Source organism: Mesoplodon densirostris, chromosome 15 (assembly GCF_025265405.1).
Source record: "Mesoplodon densirostris isolate mMesDen1 chromosome 15, mMesDen1 primary haplotype, whole genome shotgun sequence".
NCBI lineage: Eukaryota > Metazoa > Chordata > Mammalia > Artiodactyla > Ziphiidae > Mesoplodon > Mesoplodon densirostris.
In genome coordinates, this window is record NC_082675.1 from 26,956,255 (window position 1) to 26,974,586 (window position 18,332).

Consider the following 18,332-nt stretch of genomic DNA (forward strand, 5'->3'; position numbering starts at 1 on the left):
CCCTCACACACCACGGCCTCCCCAGGCTCAGCATCCACCAGAGGGTGTCATTGTTATAACCGATGACCCTACACCGGCCTGGGGTCACTCCTGGTGATGCACATTCTGTGGCTTTAGACAGATGGCATGTATCCACCATTAGAGGATAACACGGAAGAGTTTCACTTGTCATTATTATTAAAAACTTTAATTACATAAAGTTAATATAACCACATTGCAGAGCTTTGAAAAAATGGAGAATGGTGAAGAAAAACTCCCATAACCTGGCCCTGTGCTACTAGCTTCAGCCCTCCTACCTGTACGTGGTGTCCACTTAATTGTACTCAAAGAGCATCATCCCATTTGGCTTCTGGCTCAAGTTTGTTGTGGGCGTGTCTTCTAGTTTGATGACCACCCCACCCCCACCCCACCCAGTGGCTGTGCAGAATTCCATCAAACTGGTGACGTTTGGGTTGGTCAAGTTGTGGCTATTCCAGGTAACATTTCAAGTAATATTTGCTTTATAGAGCTTTTGGGTATTTTGGGGTATTTCCTGAGGTGAGAGCAGTGGTTCTCTAAGTGTGGTCCCCAGGCCAGCAGCACCCACATCACATGAGAACTCATAAGAAATGCAGATTCTGTGGCCCCTCTCAGACCCACTGAGTTGGAAGTTCCTGGGTGGGATCCTCCAGTGTTGAGAACCATTGGGCTCTAGCATTTTCGTTTTCTATTGCAGCCGGGACAAATCACCACAAATTTAGCCACTTAAATCAACTCAAGCGTGTTACACGTCTATGGCTCTTACCAGACGACAATCCAGGGGTCTTTCCTTTGTGGGGCCTGGGGAGGATCCACATCCTGCTCACCTAGGGTGTCAGTGGAGTTCAGTTCCCTGTGGTTGTAGGACTCGGGTCCCGATTCCTTGGCTGCTGTGGGCCGAAGCCCTTCTCGGCTTCTAAAAGACTCCACGTCCCCCAGGTCAGGCCCCTTCCTCTTCTAAGCCAGCAGTGGCAGCTTCCCCTCCCTTTTCAGCCCCCATCAGACCTTCCCTTCTGTTTCCAAGGGCTTGTGTGACTAGGTGGGTCCCCCGAAAATCCAGGATAAACTCCCATCTCCATGTCCCACCCTAATGCGTCTGTAGGGTCCTTCTTGCCATGTAAAGTAATACAAGTCCCAGAGATCTGGGCACAGGCTCTTTTGAAAGCCATTCCTCCTCCTGCGGCTGGAGAACTGGAGGGGATCATCATTGAGTCAGAGGGTAGTGTCCGAGTGGCTCTTGATAATTTTGCACGTTGCTGTGCTGGCTGGTCAGACAGGTGCACAGCAGGACAGCTTCACCACGCCTCCACCAGCCCCGGGCTTGTGCCTTTTCTTCCCCAGTGGCTGCTGGTTAACAGCTGACAAGTTGTCCCTGACATTTTATTTTGCATTTCTTGGATTACTGGTAGGCTGAACATTTTCCCATGTATTTGTTTACTGTTTGGAGTAATTTTGAAGAGAAGAGATTTTTTTTTTTTTTTTTTTGGCTGCACTGCATGGCTTGTGGGATCTTAGTCCCCTGACCAGGGATCAAACCCAGGCACCAGCAGTGAAAGCACCGAGTCCTAACCACTGGACTGCCACGGATCCCCCAAGAGAATGTTGATGGTCATCATGAGTTAGCAAGCACCTGTTTCCTTATTTTATCTGTACCTCCCCCATTGCTGGGTGTGCGCAGGGTCTGAGTCTTCAGCTTCAGTGGTGGAGGGGAGTGAGCTGGCACCCCCAGGCCAACTGGGAGACACCCACACGCCTGGGGCCACAGGCTGGCTGAGGGGCCAGGATAGGGGACAGAGCGTCAGCCTGGCCCGAGCCCTTTCTCCGGGGGGTGCGTTTGCCCACAGCCCCACTGCGTCCCTCAGCCTCATATGTGAGCCTGGGGCCTTGCCTTGCAGGTGGCCTGCTACAGCTGCAAGTCCGGGCAGTGGTCATCCGTCTGCCCACTCCCAGCAGGGCACGGTGAGCCCGGCATCGCCGTGCTAGACAACAGGATCTACGTGCTGGGTGGCCGCTCACACAATCGGGGCAGCCGCACTGGCTATGTGCACATCTATGACGTGGAGAAGGACTGCTGGGAGGAGGGCCCGCAGCTGGACAACTCCATCTCGGGCCTGGCGGCCTGCGTGCTCACCCTGCCGCGGTCCCTGCTCCTTGAGCCGCCCCGTGGGACGCCTGACCGCAGCCAGGCCGACCCGGACTTCGCCTCTGAGGTGATGAGCGTGTCTGACTGGGAGGAGTTCGACAACTCCAGTGAGGACTAGGGTCCCAGGCCAGGTGGGGGGTGTGGGGGGGTGTAGCTCCCACACTTTGACCTGGAGCACTTGACCCCAGGCTAACAGTGGCCTTCCCTCCCGCCACCTCCCATCGGCAGGTATTTTTGGGGCCCTGCAGACCTGTGGCTGTGGATCACCCCACAGTGGGAAACCTTCGGGAAGGGCTCAGTCCCCTGAAGTTCACCGGGCTCTCTCAGCGGGGATGGGCTGTGCCGCCACCAGCTGTCCTGGCCTCCCTGCTCCCTGGTTCTGGTCCCTACTGGGCCGAGAGGGTGCCCTTCTCCCAAGGGACCTGGAGACTGGCCCCTGGTGAGGGGGCCAGGGCACATCTTGTCCCTCTCGTTGGCAGAGAGGGGGCGGGCTGAGCCCATCGCCTGCCTAGCAGCTCCTGGGGCTGGAGGGGGAGAGAGATCCATCAGGTTGCCTGAGGCTGATTCTGTGATAAAATGATGCCCTGTAGCTGGGCTTTTCAGCCCCCATGTTGTTGATAAATGAAATAAATCATCTTACACGAGGTGTGCATCGCTTTCCTTTGGCCACGGCCTCACTTCCTTTCACAGCCTGTCCAAGGCTGCAGCCCTGGAATCTTGGTTTCTAGGGGGCAGAGCTGTTGGGGGTGATGGGAGGCCGAGAGCCCACCCCCAGGCTAGAAGGGTGTCACCAGGATGCCCGCCGCAGTCTGGTGACAGGTGGTTGCCCGCCCACTTGAGCATTTTCCCTGGTGAGGACCTCTTCTCTGAATTTTAGTCCAGTCCCAGGTGGCCATCTCAGCCCCAAGTAAAGCCTAGCACCTGGGGAGGAAGAGAGAGATGCCTGGGCCTGCCCACCTCCTGCATCTGAGCATGTGACGGGGAGGGGGCTCTGCATTTCCTCCAGGTGAGTCTCCAGGGCCGTGCTTCAGCAGGTGGGACCTGTGGGCAGGCAGGGCTTCCAGCACCACCCTCACTTCTGCACAGCCCAGCCTCCACCTGAACACCCCCCCTCCTTTGGGGTCCCCATATCACACCCCCTGCAGACCCCTAGGCCCGGGGATGGATCGGGATGAACCCCCAGTGCTCTGTTCTCTGTTCTCTCCTAGCCACCTGGGACAGCTGAGTCTTTGTCCCCGTGCCTTGCCTAGAGCCTGCTGCCCTGGCGCCCTGCCATGGAAGAGGGGGGCAGAGGGACGGTGTGCGCTCCTTGGTGGGAGGAAGGGCATGGGGGGTGCAGGCAGCCACCTGCTCTGGACTCCTTTGGGGGTACCCCAAAGATGGGCGTGGGGGCGAGGCAGTCGCTGTGTGTGTGACTGCTGTCTCGGGGCCCAGGTACCCCTGAGGAAACGTGTCCTACTCCCTAACCCCACATGACATCATGCACTTACACTAAAGGTGGCAAGCCCAGGGTTGACCCTGATGGTTGCTTCCAGTGGGACAGGATGGCCACTTCTCCAGTGTCATCCTCCTGCTCCCAAGGGTGAGGTGTGGGAATGTGAGTTTGGAGTAGGAACCCAGCACTTCCTGTCTCTGCCAGCACCTTGCAGGCCAGGGCTGCAATCCCTGCAGACCCCAGAGGTTCCTGGGAAGGAGCCAGAAATGTCCGCCTCCGCCCCCAAAATGTGTCCGAGGTTGCCAGCGCTATCTCCCCACCCAGACACCAAGGCACAGCTTTTGCAAGAGACCTCTGGTCTGCAGTGGAGGCGGGGAAAGGTCTGTGAGGCCCCACAGGGCATGGGGTGGGGTAGACATGAGCCCTGGGAGGGATCCTGAGAACTGGGCAGCAGCCTAGCCCTGCCACTGTCTGGCCTAGCATTCAGAGTTGGCCTCCCCCAGGAAGTCATCCCGGCCAGAACCGGTCGGCCCAGGCTCCTGGCTCCCACGGTCTGCATGCTGGTCAGTCATATGGGTGCCTATGAACCCCCAGCTTCCTCAGCCTGGTATTCACCTGGCACAGGCTGGGCAGACAGACGATCGTCCACTCCACCTGCACTCAGTCTCCCGATGGAGATGTGGTGGTTGGTACAGACGTGGGCCCTGCCCTTAACACCTGAACTCACCATCAAGTGCAAGGTGGCTGCGACAGGACACAGGCGGGGGGCTGTGGGTCGAGACGAGGCTGGGGATGGTCCTGTCCTGCGGGCACCAGACACAGGTGGTACATGGATGGGGTGGGTAGAGATTTGTGACATTCAGGCATTCAGGTGGTGCCCCCACAGAGGTGGGGTTGTGGGGTGGGAAGCAGCTCTGGGGGGAGATGAGGGAGTTTGAGATGCCTGTCCATGAACCCAGTCTAGCTAGGGTGATGCCTCTAAAGTCAGGAGCTGGGCAGACAGTGCAGCCACACAGACCTCTGCTGGCCTCCATTGCTGGCAGCCAACAGGGGTTCCATGGGAGGGGCCCGGGCACTGCTGAATTCAGGGCCATGGCCAGGCAGAGCTGCCCAGAAGTGGTTGGCCTTTTCACTTGTCCCAGAGAAGTGTTTGCATTCATGACCACATGGGTGCAACTTCCCTGCCACCCTCCCCAAATTGTGCCTCTGTCCTGCACCAGCATGGCTCAGGGAAGGGCCCTAACCTCCGAAGCTCCCTCCCATCCCAACTTCTGCCAGCCTGGTGATCCCCACAGCCTTGGGCCTTTCAGTGGCCCTTATTCCAGGCCCCCTCCGCCAGCCCCACCCTTCCAGATGGGGCCCCCGCATAACTGAGGCAGGACGCCACTTCCCCTCCTCAGCAGCTGCCCTCTCCCTGCCCAGGCCCTTCCACCAACTCTCAGGTCCTCAAAAGCCCAGCTCATCTTTTCGGGGACCTATCTGCCCCCCTTTTTGTTCCATCCCCAGCCCTGCCCGTCCTGCCCACCCCATGGGCCTGGGGTTGGGCCTGACCCCTCTGCTTCCTGGGCCCCCTAGGCCCTCCTTACCCACTTTCTCTGCTGCCCCTGCTCTGCTCTGTGCTGTCACCCCACCCCTCCCGAGGCAGGAGCTCCCACGACTCCAGCCCTGACTCCACCTTCTGGACTTTCTCCTTGGTGACTAGCGGCCTCCAGCCCATCGTCACACCTTGACAGGGGCTGCAGGTAGGGTCTCAGTCCGGGAGCTGTCCCCACCCCCACCATACCGCCTCCCTCAGCCTCCGCCACCTGCCTTTACCTCCATATTCTCTCGGAGCCCGCGCGGAGCCACTCTGCTCCCGGCATCTCTCCAGTCTGTTTCTACCGGGCCCCCTTCACCCAGGCCTCTCTGGTCCAGACCGAGTCTACTCACAGGCCTCAAGCATCCGGCTCCGCCGTCGCTGCAGGCTTTGATTGCGCCCGGCGCTCGGGAGGGGCTGACCGCACAGCCGGACATAGAAGGGCCTCACGGGGGGAGCAGAGGCCGGCTTGCAGCCTTGACCTGGCGATTCCTAGGCGCCCCTGGCCAGGGGGCTTTCGTGCGTCGCGCCTGGTCCCCACCCGCTTCCCGCCCCGGGCCTGGCCTCGCCGGGAGCGCGCAGGGGCCGCTTCTCTGGTGGGTGCCTGGGGAAGGGAGGGAAAGGCAAGGCGACCGGTGATTCCTCGGGAGGGCCCCTTCCAAGTTCGCCCCCAAGTTTGCGCGCGGCCGCGTGGGGGCGGGGGCCGCGCGGAGGGGCGGTGGCGCGGCCGGAGGGTGGGGTCTGGCGCGCGGGGCGGGCGCTGCCGCCTGGCCGGCCGCGGCTGGCCCTGGATCAGGGAGCCGATGTGGAATTTCCTGCCCGGCCCGGCGCCCCTCCTGCCGCCCCCCGCCCGGCCGCGCACTCCGCTTCCGGCCGCTCTTGCTGCGGCCGCACCCGCGCCCGCGCCCGCCCCGCGCCTGCCCCGCGCCGCATGGAGGGCGCAGGGCCCCGGGGGGCCGGGCCGGCGCGGCGCCGGGGAGCCGGGGGGCCGCCGCCGCCGCTGCCGCCGCTGCTGCTGCTGCTCTGGCTGCTGCCCGGCCCCGCGGCGCCCCAGGAGCTGAGCCCGCGCGGCCGCAACGTGTGCCGCGCGCCCGGGTAGGAGCCGGCCGGGCTGGGGGAGGGGGCCGGAGGGACGCCCGGGGCCGGGGGGAGGGGGCGCCCAGGACCTCCCTGAGCCAAACGCGCGGGCCCCTCGGGCCGCCCTCGCCGACGCCGGCTCCGCTCCAGGCCGAGCCCGGGCGCCGGGCCACGACGGTGCGTCCGAGGATACCCCGGGCGAGAAGCGGGCGAGGGTAGAGCGGAGGGCAGCGGACGCCCAGAGGGCTGACACACGGGGTCCGAGATTTCAGACCCAGGAAAAGGGACCCTTGGGCCGGATTGTGAAGGCCGTAAGAAGACGGGAAGCTCATTCCAAGCCCATGGCATGGCATGTGCAAGGGCCCAGACACACGAGTGTGGCTCGAGCCGTGATGGAGGGAGGGTGAGCGTCCAGGAGAGATGGAGCGAGGCTCCTGAGAAGAGGGAGTCGCGGAGGTCTTGAGGCAGGCGAGTCGGAAGGACAGATTTGTGTCTTAGAAAGAGCGGGCGCGGGTGGGAAGAGGGTGGTTATGGAGGTGGGCGTCGAGGAGCCTGAGCTCAGAGTGACCCAGAAGCGGGAATAGAAAGGACAATGACGTGCGCCGGCATCGGGAGGATGGGGGACTCCCGGGTGGGGATACGGGGTGCAGAGGTGGGCGCCACGAGGAGCCGGGCTGGGGAAGCCAGTGTGGGACAGGAGGGGACAGGCCCTGCCGGAGGGCGCCGGGCCCAGGACCTTGCCCGGAGGTCGAAGAGCGCAAGCCAGAACCCAGGAGTGGGCGCAGGAGTCGGAGGACCCAGTCGGTTTGTCAGAGGCCACTGCGAGGTCAAGGGCATCTCCGCGCGGGGGCGAGGAGCCGGCGTGAGGGGGTGCCTTGGCGCGGGCGGGGGGCGCCAGGCAGGCGGGAAGCTGGAGAAGCATCACGGGCTCCTGGCGGGTGCGGTGGGGGCGCCCTGGGCCGCAGGGCCCAGGGAGGCCGCGTCCGGGGGCAGGCGGTCGCGGCAGACAAGGGGCTGTGAGGGGCCGCGCGGGGTTTCCGAGCTCGGATCCCGAGGCGCGCAGACCCCTCCCCGCTGCGAGCCCCGCCTCTGGGGCGGGGGCCGGCCTGGCCCGCCATCTGCTTCACATCGACGCCGACGCCGCCGCCTCCCGGGCCTCCCGGGCCTCCCCGGCCCCAGGAATGCAGCGGCTGTGGCGGGCGGGGCCACCTGGAGAGGGGGAGGGCGCGATCGTCGCCGGCACTGTCCCTCCGCCTCGGCTCTCCTTCCCTGTGGGGGTCCGTGCCGGGGGTGGGGGGTCGGGGGATCCGATGGCAGGCCAGAGCTGTCCGGAGCCTGCTCCACTCCCCCTCTCCCCGAGATGTTCCATCAGGCGGCCTGTTCCCGTAGCCAAGAGCCTGGGTTGGGTTTCCGATCCTGGTGCCACCTCTCCCCATCTGAGTGGCCCCAGGCACAACGCTTAACCTTTCTGGGCCAGTCCATACTCCTGTCCAGTGGGGTTGGTGGTGGTAGAGGAGGGATGACTCTGATCCTGTGTGGAGCTGGTTAATGGGAAAGTCGGCACTCCCCCATCCCCCCCAGGGTCTGGACCATCTCTTCATTACCTTCCCAAGGCTGGGCCTTGCCAGGCTCCCACTAGCGTTCCCTCCCCCCGGAGGCAGGAGGACTAGGGCAGGGAGCAGCTCTCAGTCAGTAAAATCCCATACACTCACTGTGTGCAGGCCTGTTGTTGGTGCAGGGATACAGCTGTCCTGTGTGGAGGAGACTTACAGCAAATCATCTGACATCTGGCAAGGGCTGGGGAGGAGGTGTTCAGTTGGGGAGACCCAGTGGGAAATGATGAATGAGAGAGGCCCGTGGGAGAGGATGCAGAGCAGGGTGGCATCTGGGGCAGGGTCCTGAGTGCAGAGGGCCTGTTGGAAGCACAGGAAGGAGCCCTGGGAGCTGGGACAGGGATGGTGGAGGAGAGGCCACAGGGCGATGGGAACCCCTGTGGGCTTTGCACAGAAGAGGGGCAGGATGTGACCTGGGTTGGCTGTCAGGTGGCAGATGAACGGGGGCAGGAGGGCAGAAGGTGGGAGAGAACCAGGGAGGGTGAGGGTGGCTCTCACAAGGCTGGGCGGGGGACAAGTGGCCTGTCCCATCCTAGATCCAGTTTGGAAGGTAGAGCTGGCGTGTTTCTCAGTTGATCCACTCTGGGAGAGAGCAGAGTCCCCTCCCAGCCTCCCAGCCTGGAAGGACAGTCTTTACCCTGAGATGGAGAAGACTCGGGGTGGGGGAGGCTAGTGGGGAGGAGGGCCCCCCTCGAGGCCTCCGAGGCATTGTCAGTGTCTCGATGGGACTTAGGGAGCTTCCCCAGGGAGCTAGAGTGGACAGAGCAGGGGAGGGAGGCGGGGGGTGGGGCAGAAACCAGGGGAGGGGTGCCCAGGGGGGGAAGGAGGAGAGTGGGGCAGGCATGGAGTCCCACGGGGCGTGGAGGCAGAGGAGCTTCCTGTCTGGACTGGGGAGAGAATGGGACAGACACTGGCACAGTGAGCAGGCAGTGCTCTTGGGGAGCTTTGCCGAGGTGGCTTGGGCAGGTTCAAGATGAAGGTTTAAATCACCGCAGCTTCATTTGCAGTAACAGTGATCTATGGAGGGGGCAGCCTGCAGCACAGCCTGCTTGCTGAGGGGCCTGGATTGACACCCCAGGGTCCTGCCCTAGTGTAGTAGCTACCCCTGCACTGGGCCATCTTTCTTGTCATCTCATTTTCATAAGATCTGGGAAAATGGGCCTGCCAACCTAGCCCAGCCCTTTCTGCCAGCCCGTCCCAGAAGGAAAAGTCCCACAGACTCATCCTCCATGTGGGCTCTGTCCTGTCGGGGAGCAGGGTTGTTAGCTCTTTTGAGTGGGGCCTGGGCACCAGCCATGCTAGGGGGACCAGGTAAACTCAGGGACTTCCTAGAGCCTGCTCAGCATGGGCTGGAGCTCACAGCACAGCCTCGGCTGAGCTCATAGTTTGTGCTGGACACATCTTGACTCTCTTAATCCTCCTGCCAAACCTATGGGCCCCATTCTACAGATTTAGCAGCTGGAGCTCAGAGGGGTAAAGTTCTGTGCCCAAGGTCACACAGCAAGTGGCAGACCCAGGCATCCAATCCAACTTAGTGTGGCCCTAAAACCAGGCTCCCAACCTGATTACAGAGCCATGCAGCCAGGTCGTCCAGGATGGAAGGTGGTCAGTGTTCCTGGGCCATCCCAGCAGGCCATCTGGTGAGGCTGCCTGCAGGAGGGACCTCTACAGAGGCTCTCCATCCAGAGACCTGGGTTCAGACTGGCAGAAGAGGCAGGAGGGTGATGGGCCCTTGGAACTGGGTCTCCCTACAGATGGCCATCTCGGAGCTGGGTGGGTGGGGACAATGGGGGCCAGAAAATCCAGGCCTGCTTAGAGTTCCTGGCTCTGGTTTCCAGTTTTATTTGTGGAAAATAAGCTGGCCCATTCCTTGAAGTTTGGGGTTTTATGGGTCCTGTTCCCCAGGTCCCATATCTTTGGCCCAAAGGAGAATCCAGCCCTTTCTGGGAGAGGGGGCTCCCTTGGAGTCCGGGGGCCCCATCCAGAGTGTGGTGATCATTTTGAGCTGGGAACGGTTGGGGGGCATCTTCTGAGGGGTGTGATATGGGGCAGCTGCAGCCTTTCCCTTCTCAGGCCATCCCACCCCCACCCCAGGGTCCTCAGGCCCCTCCCACCTCCTCTGATCACCACATCCCGGTTCTAGATTCACATCCTTCCCAAGAGGCCCTCTCCTTTTCTCTGAAGTGTGAATGGTGGCTGTGTGCCTTTAGCATTTGGCTGAAGTTCTAGGTCTGATGGGACCCTGCAGAACTGCAGCCTGAGTGTCTGTTCCTTCTCAGCCTCCTTTGCCCCACAGTGTGGGCCCACCCCACCTCAGCCCTCATGGCCCTCACCAGTGGCCATGGCTTCACTTGGGCAGGGCCCCCAAACCTTTGTGTCTACATACCCCATAAGCCCAGGGCTTGGGAGGCTGCACCACCCTGATATGGGACACATAAATTTTTTACCTCCTACTGTACCTTGTAAAGCCAAATAAAATTAAACAAGATTTTATGAAATTTCACGGAGAGGACATTCTAACGTTGCCTGCCTCCAGCCCAAGTCTGCCCTGGTGCTCTGCAGCCCTCAGTTTTACTTTCCTTACTCGGATGGAGGACTCCCTTGGTGTACCTTGCCCCTCTCCAAGTGGACACCTCGCTGTGTCCACCATGCTCAGAGGCTACCCATCTGCCTTGGTGCTCCAGTTGGGCATCCAGATGTGCCCACCGGGCCCAGCCAGTCCTGGCACTGCCCAAGTCACATCATATCTGGATCCCTGACACCCATCTGGCCAGACCCCCACCCCCAGGGATGCCCTAGACCTCCATGCCTGAGCAGGTCCTGGAGGCCCAGGGACCTTTGCCCCACCCCCACCTCACTGCTGCCCCTCCTGGGACATGTGGGGGTCTCTTCTCTGGCCTAGTGGATGGGGGAAGAGGGCACAGATCAGGAGGAGTGGCGAGACCCCTTGTAGAGGGAACTGGGAAGTTCTTGGAGGTGGTCTGCCATCTGCCGCCTCCCAGTGTCCGCTCTAGAGGGCTGGAATTTGTGTCTTATTGGCTTCGAGTCTCCCGAACCTACAGCAGTGCCGGGCACAGAGCAGGGCCTTGATAACCACCTCCCTAGGGCAGGGTGGAGGTTGCTGGGGGACCCAGCGAGGACTAGGAGTGGGTCCCGAGCTCAGGCGCCCTCTCTCTGCCTGCAGCTCCCAGGAGCTCACTTGCTGCGCCGGCTGGAGGCAGCAGGGGGACGAGTGTGGGATCGGTGAGTAGGGCACCCTGGGACTTGGGCAGGGGGCGGGGTCACGGAGAGGAGGGATAGTGTGGGGGCTGAACTCGCGACAACTTGGGCGCGTCTCGTCCGCAGCTGTGTGCGAAGGCAACTCCACGTGCTCGGAGAACGAGGTGTGCGTGCGGCCGGGCGAGTGCCGCTGCCGCCATGGCTACTTCGGTGCCAACTGCGACACCAGTGAGCGCGGATTGTGACGGGGTGGGGGGCAGTGGGGCAGGATCCCAGAGATGGGCGGGGCCTGAGTCGGGATCGGGTCCCCGGGGGCGGGGGGCTGGACGCGGGCAGGTTCGGGCTGGGTCTGGGCCCCCTCGCGAGCACCTGGGCCTCCCACCCTCTCCGCTCGCTCTGCAGAGTGCCCGCGCCAGTTCTGGGGTCCCGACTGCAAGGAGCTGTGTGTCTGCCACCCACACGGGCAGTGCGAGGACGTGACGGGCCAGTGTACATGTCATGCGCGGCGCTGGGGCGCACGCTGCGAGCATGCGTGCCAATGCCAGCACGGCGCGTGCCACCCGCGGAGCGGCGCGTGTCGCTGCGAGCCTGGCTGGTGGGGCCCACAGTGCGCCAGCGCGTGCTACTGCAGCGCCACGTCGCGCTGCGACCCACAGACGGGCGCGTGCCTCTGCCACGCAGGCTGGTGGGGCCGCAGCTGCAACAACCAGTGTGCCTGCAACACGTCGCCGTGCGAGCAACAGAGCGGCCGCTGCCAGTGCCGCGAGCGCACGTTCGGCGCGCGCTGCGAGCGCTATTGCCAGTGCTTCCGCGGCCGCTGCCATCCGGTGGACGGCACGTGCGCGTGCGAGCCCGGTTACCGGGGCAAGTACTGCCGCGAGCCTTGCCCTGCCGGCTTCTACGGCCTGGGCTGCCGCCGCCGGTAAGCGCGGGCCCCGGCCGGGGAGGGAGAGGAGGGGTAGGCGCCGAGGGAGCCGGGTGAGGCGGCCGGGACCCCGCCTAGCCTCCCAACCCTTCCCCAGATGCGGCCAGTGCAAGGGCCAGCAGCCATGCACGGTGGCCGAGGGCCGTTGCCTGACGTGTGAGCCCGGCTGGAACGGCACCAAGTGCGACCAGCCGTGCGCCACCGGCTTCTACGGCGAGGGCTGCGGCCACCGCTGCCCGCCGTGTCGCGACGGGCACGCCTGCAACCACGTCACCGGCAAGTGCACGCGCTGCAACGCGGGCTGGATCGGTGACCGGTGAGCAACCCGTGTCCGCCTCAGGCACGCAGCCCCCAGCCGGCCTCCCCCGATTGCCCTCCGCGGAGGGCTCTGTGGGCTTAAGGGTCGTTTGCCCTCTTTCCGTTGACGCCCCCTCCCCGCGTTCCGAGGTGTGAGACCAAGTGCAGCAATGGCACCTACGGAGAGGACTGCGCGTTCGTGTGCGCCGACTGCGGCAGCGGCCACTGCGACTTCCAGTCGGGACGTTGCCTGTGCAGCCCGGGCGTCCACGGGCCCCAGTGAGTGCCCGGGGACCCAAGGGGTTTGAGGTGTCTGTATCCGGCACTGGGCTCCAGCCAGACCCCAGGTGCTGCTGCGTTGGCCGACCAGGCGGGGCCCAGGCTTGGCCCCTCAGCCTTGGCCCCCATACTTCAGCTAGGGAGCGACAACAGGCTCTTTGGGGCAGTTTCCTGCCCTGGGGTGGAGCCAGCGCTCGAGCGGGATCTGGCGACCAGGTCAGCCTGTGGCCAGTGGGCTCCTTGAGGGCTGCAGGGCTGAGGTGACCCGGAGATGATGTGGAATGAGCAGGGACCTCCACGTACAGCCAAGGGTCTCGTCTGGCAGCCCCTTTTCCCCCCACAGAAGAGTCAGCCCCAGCAATGGGCACTGCGGCCAGTGTACACGGCCCGTCCCCCAGACTCCGTCCCACTGGAGTGCACACATTTGTTTCCAAAACATTGATCGCTCAGTGTGTGCTGCAGTCCCTAGAGAATGGAGAACCCGGGGCCGGGGCTGGCTGGCCGCGGGGGCGAGGGCGGGAGGCGTAACCGAGGGCCGCTTGGCGCTCCCAGACCCCAAGCCCCTCACTGACCTCGCGCCCCCGCAGCTGTAACCTGACTTGCCCGCCCGGGCTCCACGGCGTGGACTGCGCCCAGGCCTGCAGCTGCCACGAGGACTCGTGCGACCCGGTCACCGGTGCCTGCCGCCTGGGTGAGTGGGTGAGGGCGACCCGGCGGGGACGCGGGGGCTGCCGGCACCTCGCTGACCCTGTGACCCCCACAGAGACCAACCAGCGAAAGGGCGTGATGGGCGCGGGCGCGCTGCTCGCCCTGCTCCTCGGCCTGCTGCTCTCGCTGCTCGGCTGCTGCTGCGCCTGCCGCGGCAAGGACCCCGCGCGCGGGTGAGGCTTCCAGCTCCCTCCCTTCTCCGGTTCCGGCCGCGCGGGGTCTGCAGGGCGGCGCGCCCTTCCCAGCCCCGCCCTGGGGGGCCCCGCCCTTCGTTAGCTCAGGCCCCGCCTCCCTGAGGTTCTGCTCCCTTGGGCCTCCCCAGCCTTAGGCCCCGACCCTCCTATCAGGCCCCTCCCTCCCTGTGGGTGGGCTCCCACGGGCTCGCCCCGCCCCTCTGGCGAGGCACGGCCCCGCCCCTTCGCTCAGGCCCCGCCCCCGCAGGGAGCTCTCGCTTGGGAGGAAGAAGGCGCCGCAGCGCCTATGCGGGCGCTTCAGCCGCATCAGCATGAAGCTGCCCCGGATCCCACTCCGCAGGCAGAAGCTGCCCAAGGTCGTAGGTAAGGATGACGTAGGTAAGGAGTCTCCGGGGAACACTCCCCGACGCAGGAGGCTGTTGGGAAATGGGTGTGACGGGGTCGGTGTAGGAACTGCGGGGCCTTGAGTGTCGATGTGGGGGCGTGGGGTGGTGCGACCAGAGGGAGGAAAAAAGGAATGCGGATGCAGGGGAGCCCTGGAGGAAGGCAGGGGTCCTACGTGTGCGGGCAGGTGTGGGCCCTGTCTCGGTGACTGTGAGTGACTGCATGTGTGGTGTGGTGGGGCAGTGTGGACTGGACAGCCGCGGCCGGCAGGCCCCCGCAGTCTGTGGGAGTGAGTACACTGTCAGTCCTGATGCGAGCCGCAGGTGGACGCGGGCACCTATGAGTGGGAATGCCCTGCCACAGGAAGACCCTCCCCCAGCCGGGATCCCCAGCTGTGCCCTGGGTCTTTCCCGGAAACTGGGCAGGCTGGTCCCTCGGCCCCCACCCTACCTCAGGACGGGGCTGGGTGCGGGGCGATGCTGCTTCTCTCCTTCTGCCTGCACTGACTCACACCGGGGTGGAGTCTCTCTGCGTCTTTCCCACTTGTTTCCAAAGATGAGGGGCATGGGGAGATGAAGTCTCCTGGGAGGTAAAGATGCAGACAGCTAAGAAAACCCCTGGGCTCACTCAGCAGAGTGGGATCTATGGGCACCGATGTGGGGGCTGGAACCCACATCCCATTTGTGAGAGGGGGACAGGCTGGCCAGCCTCTGGGATTCCCCCGTTGTGGGGTCTACGTCTGTGGAGCCCGTGCCTAGGGGTGCAGCCTGCTGAGATGGCTGAGGCAAAGGGTGGCTTCACCACTGCACATTTGCATTCAAAAACTGCTGCAAGACAGGGTCTGAAGCATGGCTTGGAGGCCCTGATGGCCTCTCCCAACCAGGTGCTCTCTCTTTTTCCAACTTTCGGCCCGACCTTGCTCAGCTCCCTGGCCATACACTAGCCTGTTGAATTGCCTGTCCCACCCACTATCTTGGGGTAGGGCTGGCTTGGGTCCCTCCATCATTTGTGGCAGGAGGGCTGGCGAGGGCACTGGCTTGGGCAGGCGGGGCCCCTGGCAGCTATGCCTCCCTCCTTCTCCAGTGGCCCATCACGACCTGGATAACACGCTCAACTGCAGCTTCCTGGAGCCGCCTTCGGGGCTGGAGCAGCCCTCGCCATCATGGTCTTCCCGGGCCTCCTTCTCCTCGTTTGATACCACGGATGAAGGCCCCGTATACTGCGTACCCCACGAGGGTGAGTACCCCTCTGCTTGGGGTGAAGACCCCTCTCACTCTGACCCAGTGAAAGGTTCCAGCTGAAATTTCTGTGCTCTGAGGGACAGGCAGCATGGGGAGGAAGGGCTAGTGATGCTGTTAACTGGGGGGTGGATACACAATTGAGGTTGCAGAGTGGGCTTCTTTGCTGCCCAGCACCAGACTGGGGTAGGGTCTGGGGAGGTAGCCACAGCCCAGGTTCACTTCTGGGGAGACAAGGCAGAGAAAATTCCGGGCCTGGGGAGGGGGTGGCAGAGGAGACAGGAAATGGGGTTTGCAGGATATGGGGACACACTTTCACCTGAAGCCTTGGCTCACAAACATCAAGAAGCAACCTGAATAGCTGGGCTTCTGGCCTCTCTCTTCCCCAGACACCCCCGTGAATGACCTTGGGCAGGTGACTAACCTCTGAGCCTTAGAAGGCCTTTCTCTTAAAGAAGGACTATGAATCGAGGGTCAAATGTGGTGATGGTGGCCCCCCAGGCTGGAGATGTGGTTGGGGAGGGCTGCGAGTCCAGGCCGAGTTGGGGCTGCAACCCAGGAATGAGCCCCACTACCCCAGCCCTCCGCCCCTGGGGCTCTGAGCTAAGTTTGTGGTCAGTGCAGTGAATGTGCCAGGCATGTCTGGATGCCACGGCGACTGAGCGCCAGCTGGGGCGGGAAGAGGAGGGGAGGTGGGGCGCCAGCGAGGGTTTGCTCTTGGAGGCTGGAGGGCCAAGCTCTTTCCGGAGGAGGTGACCACCCCGCTCTTCCCTTGTCAGAGGCGGCAACCGAGAGCCGGGACGCGGAGGGCCCCTCCGCCCCAGCCCCTGCCCCTGCCCCTGCCCCTGCCGAGGCACTGGCTTCGTCCGCTGCACCGGTGACTACGACCGCGGAGGAGGCCACGCCCCTCCGCGCGTCCTCCGACAGCGAGCGGTCGGCGTCGAGCGGGGACGGGCCCGGCGGGGCGCTGTATGCGCGTGTGGCCCGGCGCGAGGCCCGGCCGGCCCGGGTCCGGGGCGAGGCCCGAGGCCTGTCGCTTTCGCCATCGCCCGAGCGCAGGAAGCCGCCGCCGCCCGACCCCGCCACCAAGCCCAAGGTGTCCTGGATCCACGGCAAGCACGGTGCCGCCGTCGCGCGTGCGCCGTCGCCGCCACCCGCGGGCCCCGAGGCCGCTCCCAGCCCCAGCAAGAGGAAACGGACGCCCAGCGACACGTCGGCGCGGCCGGACGAGCCCTGCAGCCCCAGGGCCCGCGACCCGACGCCGCGGCCCCCGGGGCTGGCCGAGGAGGGGCCGGCCCTCGCCGCACCCTCGCCGCCCCGGGCTCGGGCGCGGGGCCGTGGCCCGGGCCTCTCAGAGCCCACGGACGCTGGCGGTCCCCCGCGCAGCGCACCTGAGGCCGCCTCCATGCTGGCCGCCGAGCTGCGCGACAAGACTCGCAGCCTGGGCCGCGCCGAGGGGGCCGTGGGCACGCAGGGCCCCCGAGAGAAGCCGGCGCCGCCGCAGAAGGCCAAGCGCTCGGTGCCTCCCGCCTCGCCGGCCCGCGCGCCCACCGCGCCCGAGGCCCCAGGGCCCGAGAAGACGGCAGCGGGCGCGCCCGGATCCGACACCCCCCGAAAGAAGACCCCCATCCAGAAGCCGCCTCGCAAGAAGAGCCGGGAGGTGGCGGGCGAGCCGGGCCGGGTGAGCGCGCCCACCCTGTAGTAGGTCGGCCCCGCCGTGCCTGCAGCTCCTCGGCTTAGCAGCGCTGCTTGCCACCCCGCGTCCCGTGCGCGCCCGGCGTCTCCCGCGGGGGCCCCAGCCCAGAGCAGTCTGGCGGGAGGCTGCGTCTCACTGGGTCAGGCTCAACGGCCCTCCTGGATGGGGTCCCGCGCTCGGGCAGGAAGCCCCATCCCAGTGGCTAAGGCCTGACAGACGCTTTGCTGGCCCCTCCCTTCCCATGGCCTGCCTGTGGAGGGCTCCCACCAGCCCGGGTCTCAAAGGCCAAGGGTAGGAGGGCTCTGCCTAAAGAACACCTCTCACTGGCCAAGAGTGCCTTGGCTGGGTCACCTTCTCACTGGCTGAGGCCAGAAGCACTTCCACCCTGGCAGCCTCTCTCTGGCCAGGGCCTGGCGCCTCTGGCTGGAGGTTCCCTTCTGTGACCCTAGCCAGAGGCTACTTCCACTGGCCGAGCCCCAGGGCATCTGGTTGACCGGAGCCTGGGGAGGAGGGCTGGTCTCTGCTCCTCAGGAGGCTTGGCTGTCTCCCCACCCACCCCAGCCCCACCCACGCTCTCCCAGCCCCAGGCTCCCCAGCCCTGGCCCCTCCGCTGTCGAGCTGGTTTTGATGGCCTCCCACCACCCCACATGCCTGGGAATCCGAGGGGCAACTCCAGTGGCCTGTGGAGACGTATTTATAGGCCCCCGGCAGGGCTGCTCCCACCCCATCCGGGTGCCCCAGGATGGGCTCCTCCCGGCAGGGGCTTGGCCAAAGCTTTCTTAATAAAGTGCCTTTTTTCTCCCCGTGTTCTGACTGCTTCCTATCTGCTGGGCCTCTGACGAGGATGTCCCCCCAAAAGAAACTGTGCCAGGACCCCTCGACCCAAGTGGAGACTGGGATCCCAGGTGTGGGTCTCCCAGGACCACGTTGGAAGTGGGTCATGTCCATCTGCCCATCCTTCACCTGTTTATCAAGTTTATTGGGCACCCACCTCGGCCCACCCCATCCTGGACTGGCAACCTGGGATGAAGGGTGTGTAGGAGCAGACAGAGTGGCACCCTTGGCTACGAGGAAGGAGCCAGCGCATGGGGCTGCTTCTGTCCTGCACCTTCCCCACTGCCCACTGCTGTTACACTTGGAGCCTCGAGCTGTTTGGTGTGGCTGGGGTGGGTCAGAGGCTGGGGCCAGGGGGCAGCAGGCCACGGGCACAGCCTCCAGCCGGGCCGCATCTGACACAAACAAGATAGTCTGGCACCGCACAGAGCCCCGCTGTCCATCTCAATGGGCTCCCTGTCCTCAGCCGGAAACTCTCCCAGCCCGAGAGGTGGGGGGAGGGGGAGAGCCCGCCTGGCCCAGAGCCCTGGCTGGCCCTGCTGGCAGTGCCCCCCCCCCCCTGCTCCCCCACCGAACCTCGGCCTGCTCCCACTCTGGCCTGGCCTTCTTTCTGTGGCCATTTGTCCTAATGTCTTCACTGCTTCTGGCCCTCAGGATGGCCTCGCAAGTGACCTTCCTGAGCTCCAAATCCTCACT

At 64.3% G+C, this 18,332-nt stretch overlaps 2 protein-coding genes and 1 long non-coding RNA gene across 6 annotated transcripts in view; 2 read left to right on the plus strand and 1 right to left on the minus strand.

Moving 5' to 3' along the window:
• KLHL22 (kelch like family member 22) overlaps positions 1-2,805 on the plus strand; it is a 27,295-nt gene extending 24,490 nt beyond the window's left edge. Inside the window, exons 7-8 of one of the 4 annotated variants that reach the window (XM_060118934.1) lie at positions 1,914-2,228; positions 2,390-2,805. In XM_060118934.1, coding sequence (XP_059974917.1) covers positions 1,914-2,228; positions 2,390-2,656 — 582 coding nt within the window. In that variant the 3' untranslated portion in view covers positions 2,657-2,805. The other 3 variants (XM_060118936.1, XM_060118935.1, XM_060118937.1) reach the window with 3 other exon arrangements.
• The window catches only part of LOC132502780 (uncharacterized), a 7,853-nt gene extending 3,400 nt beyond the window's left edge, over positions 1-4,453 (minus strand). The window contains exon 1 of the long non-coding RNA XR_009534518.1: positions 4,324-4,453. This is a non-coding gene — a long non-coding RNA (uncharacterized LOC132502780). The remainder of the gene's footprint in view (positions 1-4,323) is intronic.
• Positions 4,454-6,103: 1,650 nt separating this feature from the next.
• SCARF2 (scavenger receptor class F member 2) lies at positions 6,104-17,609 on the plus strand. The gene is made up of 11 exons (XM_060118515.1): positions 6,104-6,267; positions 11,047-11,105; positions 11,208-11,309; positions 11,484-12,003; positions 12,104-12,322; positions 12,454-12,582; positions 13,170-13,273; positions 13,346-13,463; positions 13,732-13,847; positions 14,952-15,104; positions 15,886-17,609. The coding sequence occupies exons 1-11, from the start codon at positions 6,104-6,106 to the stop codon at positions 16,806-16,808; spliced, it is 2,607 nt and encodes an 868-aa protein (XP_059974498.1). The 3' UTR covers positions 16,809-17,609.
• The last annotated feature ends 723 nt before the right edge of the window (positions 17,610-18,332 follow it).

Bases quoted from the DNA above. Each gene is read 5' to 3' on its own strand.
- SCARF2 (XM_060118515.1), top strand. From the start codon at position 6,104: ATGGAGGGCGCAGGGCCCCGGGGGGCCGGGCCGGCGCGGCGCCGGGGA. The intron at 12,323-12,453 runs GTGAGCAACCCG...CCGCGTTCCGAG, and splicing joins GCGGGCTGGATCGGTGACCG to GTGTGAGACCAAGTGCAGCA. The intron at 15,105-15,885 runs GTGAGTACCCCT...TTCCCTTGTCAG, and splicing joins ATACTGCGTACCCCACGAGG to AGGCGGCAACCGAGAGCCGG.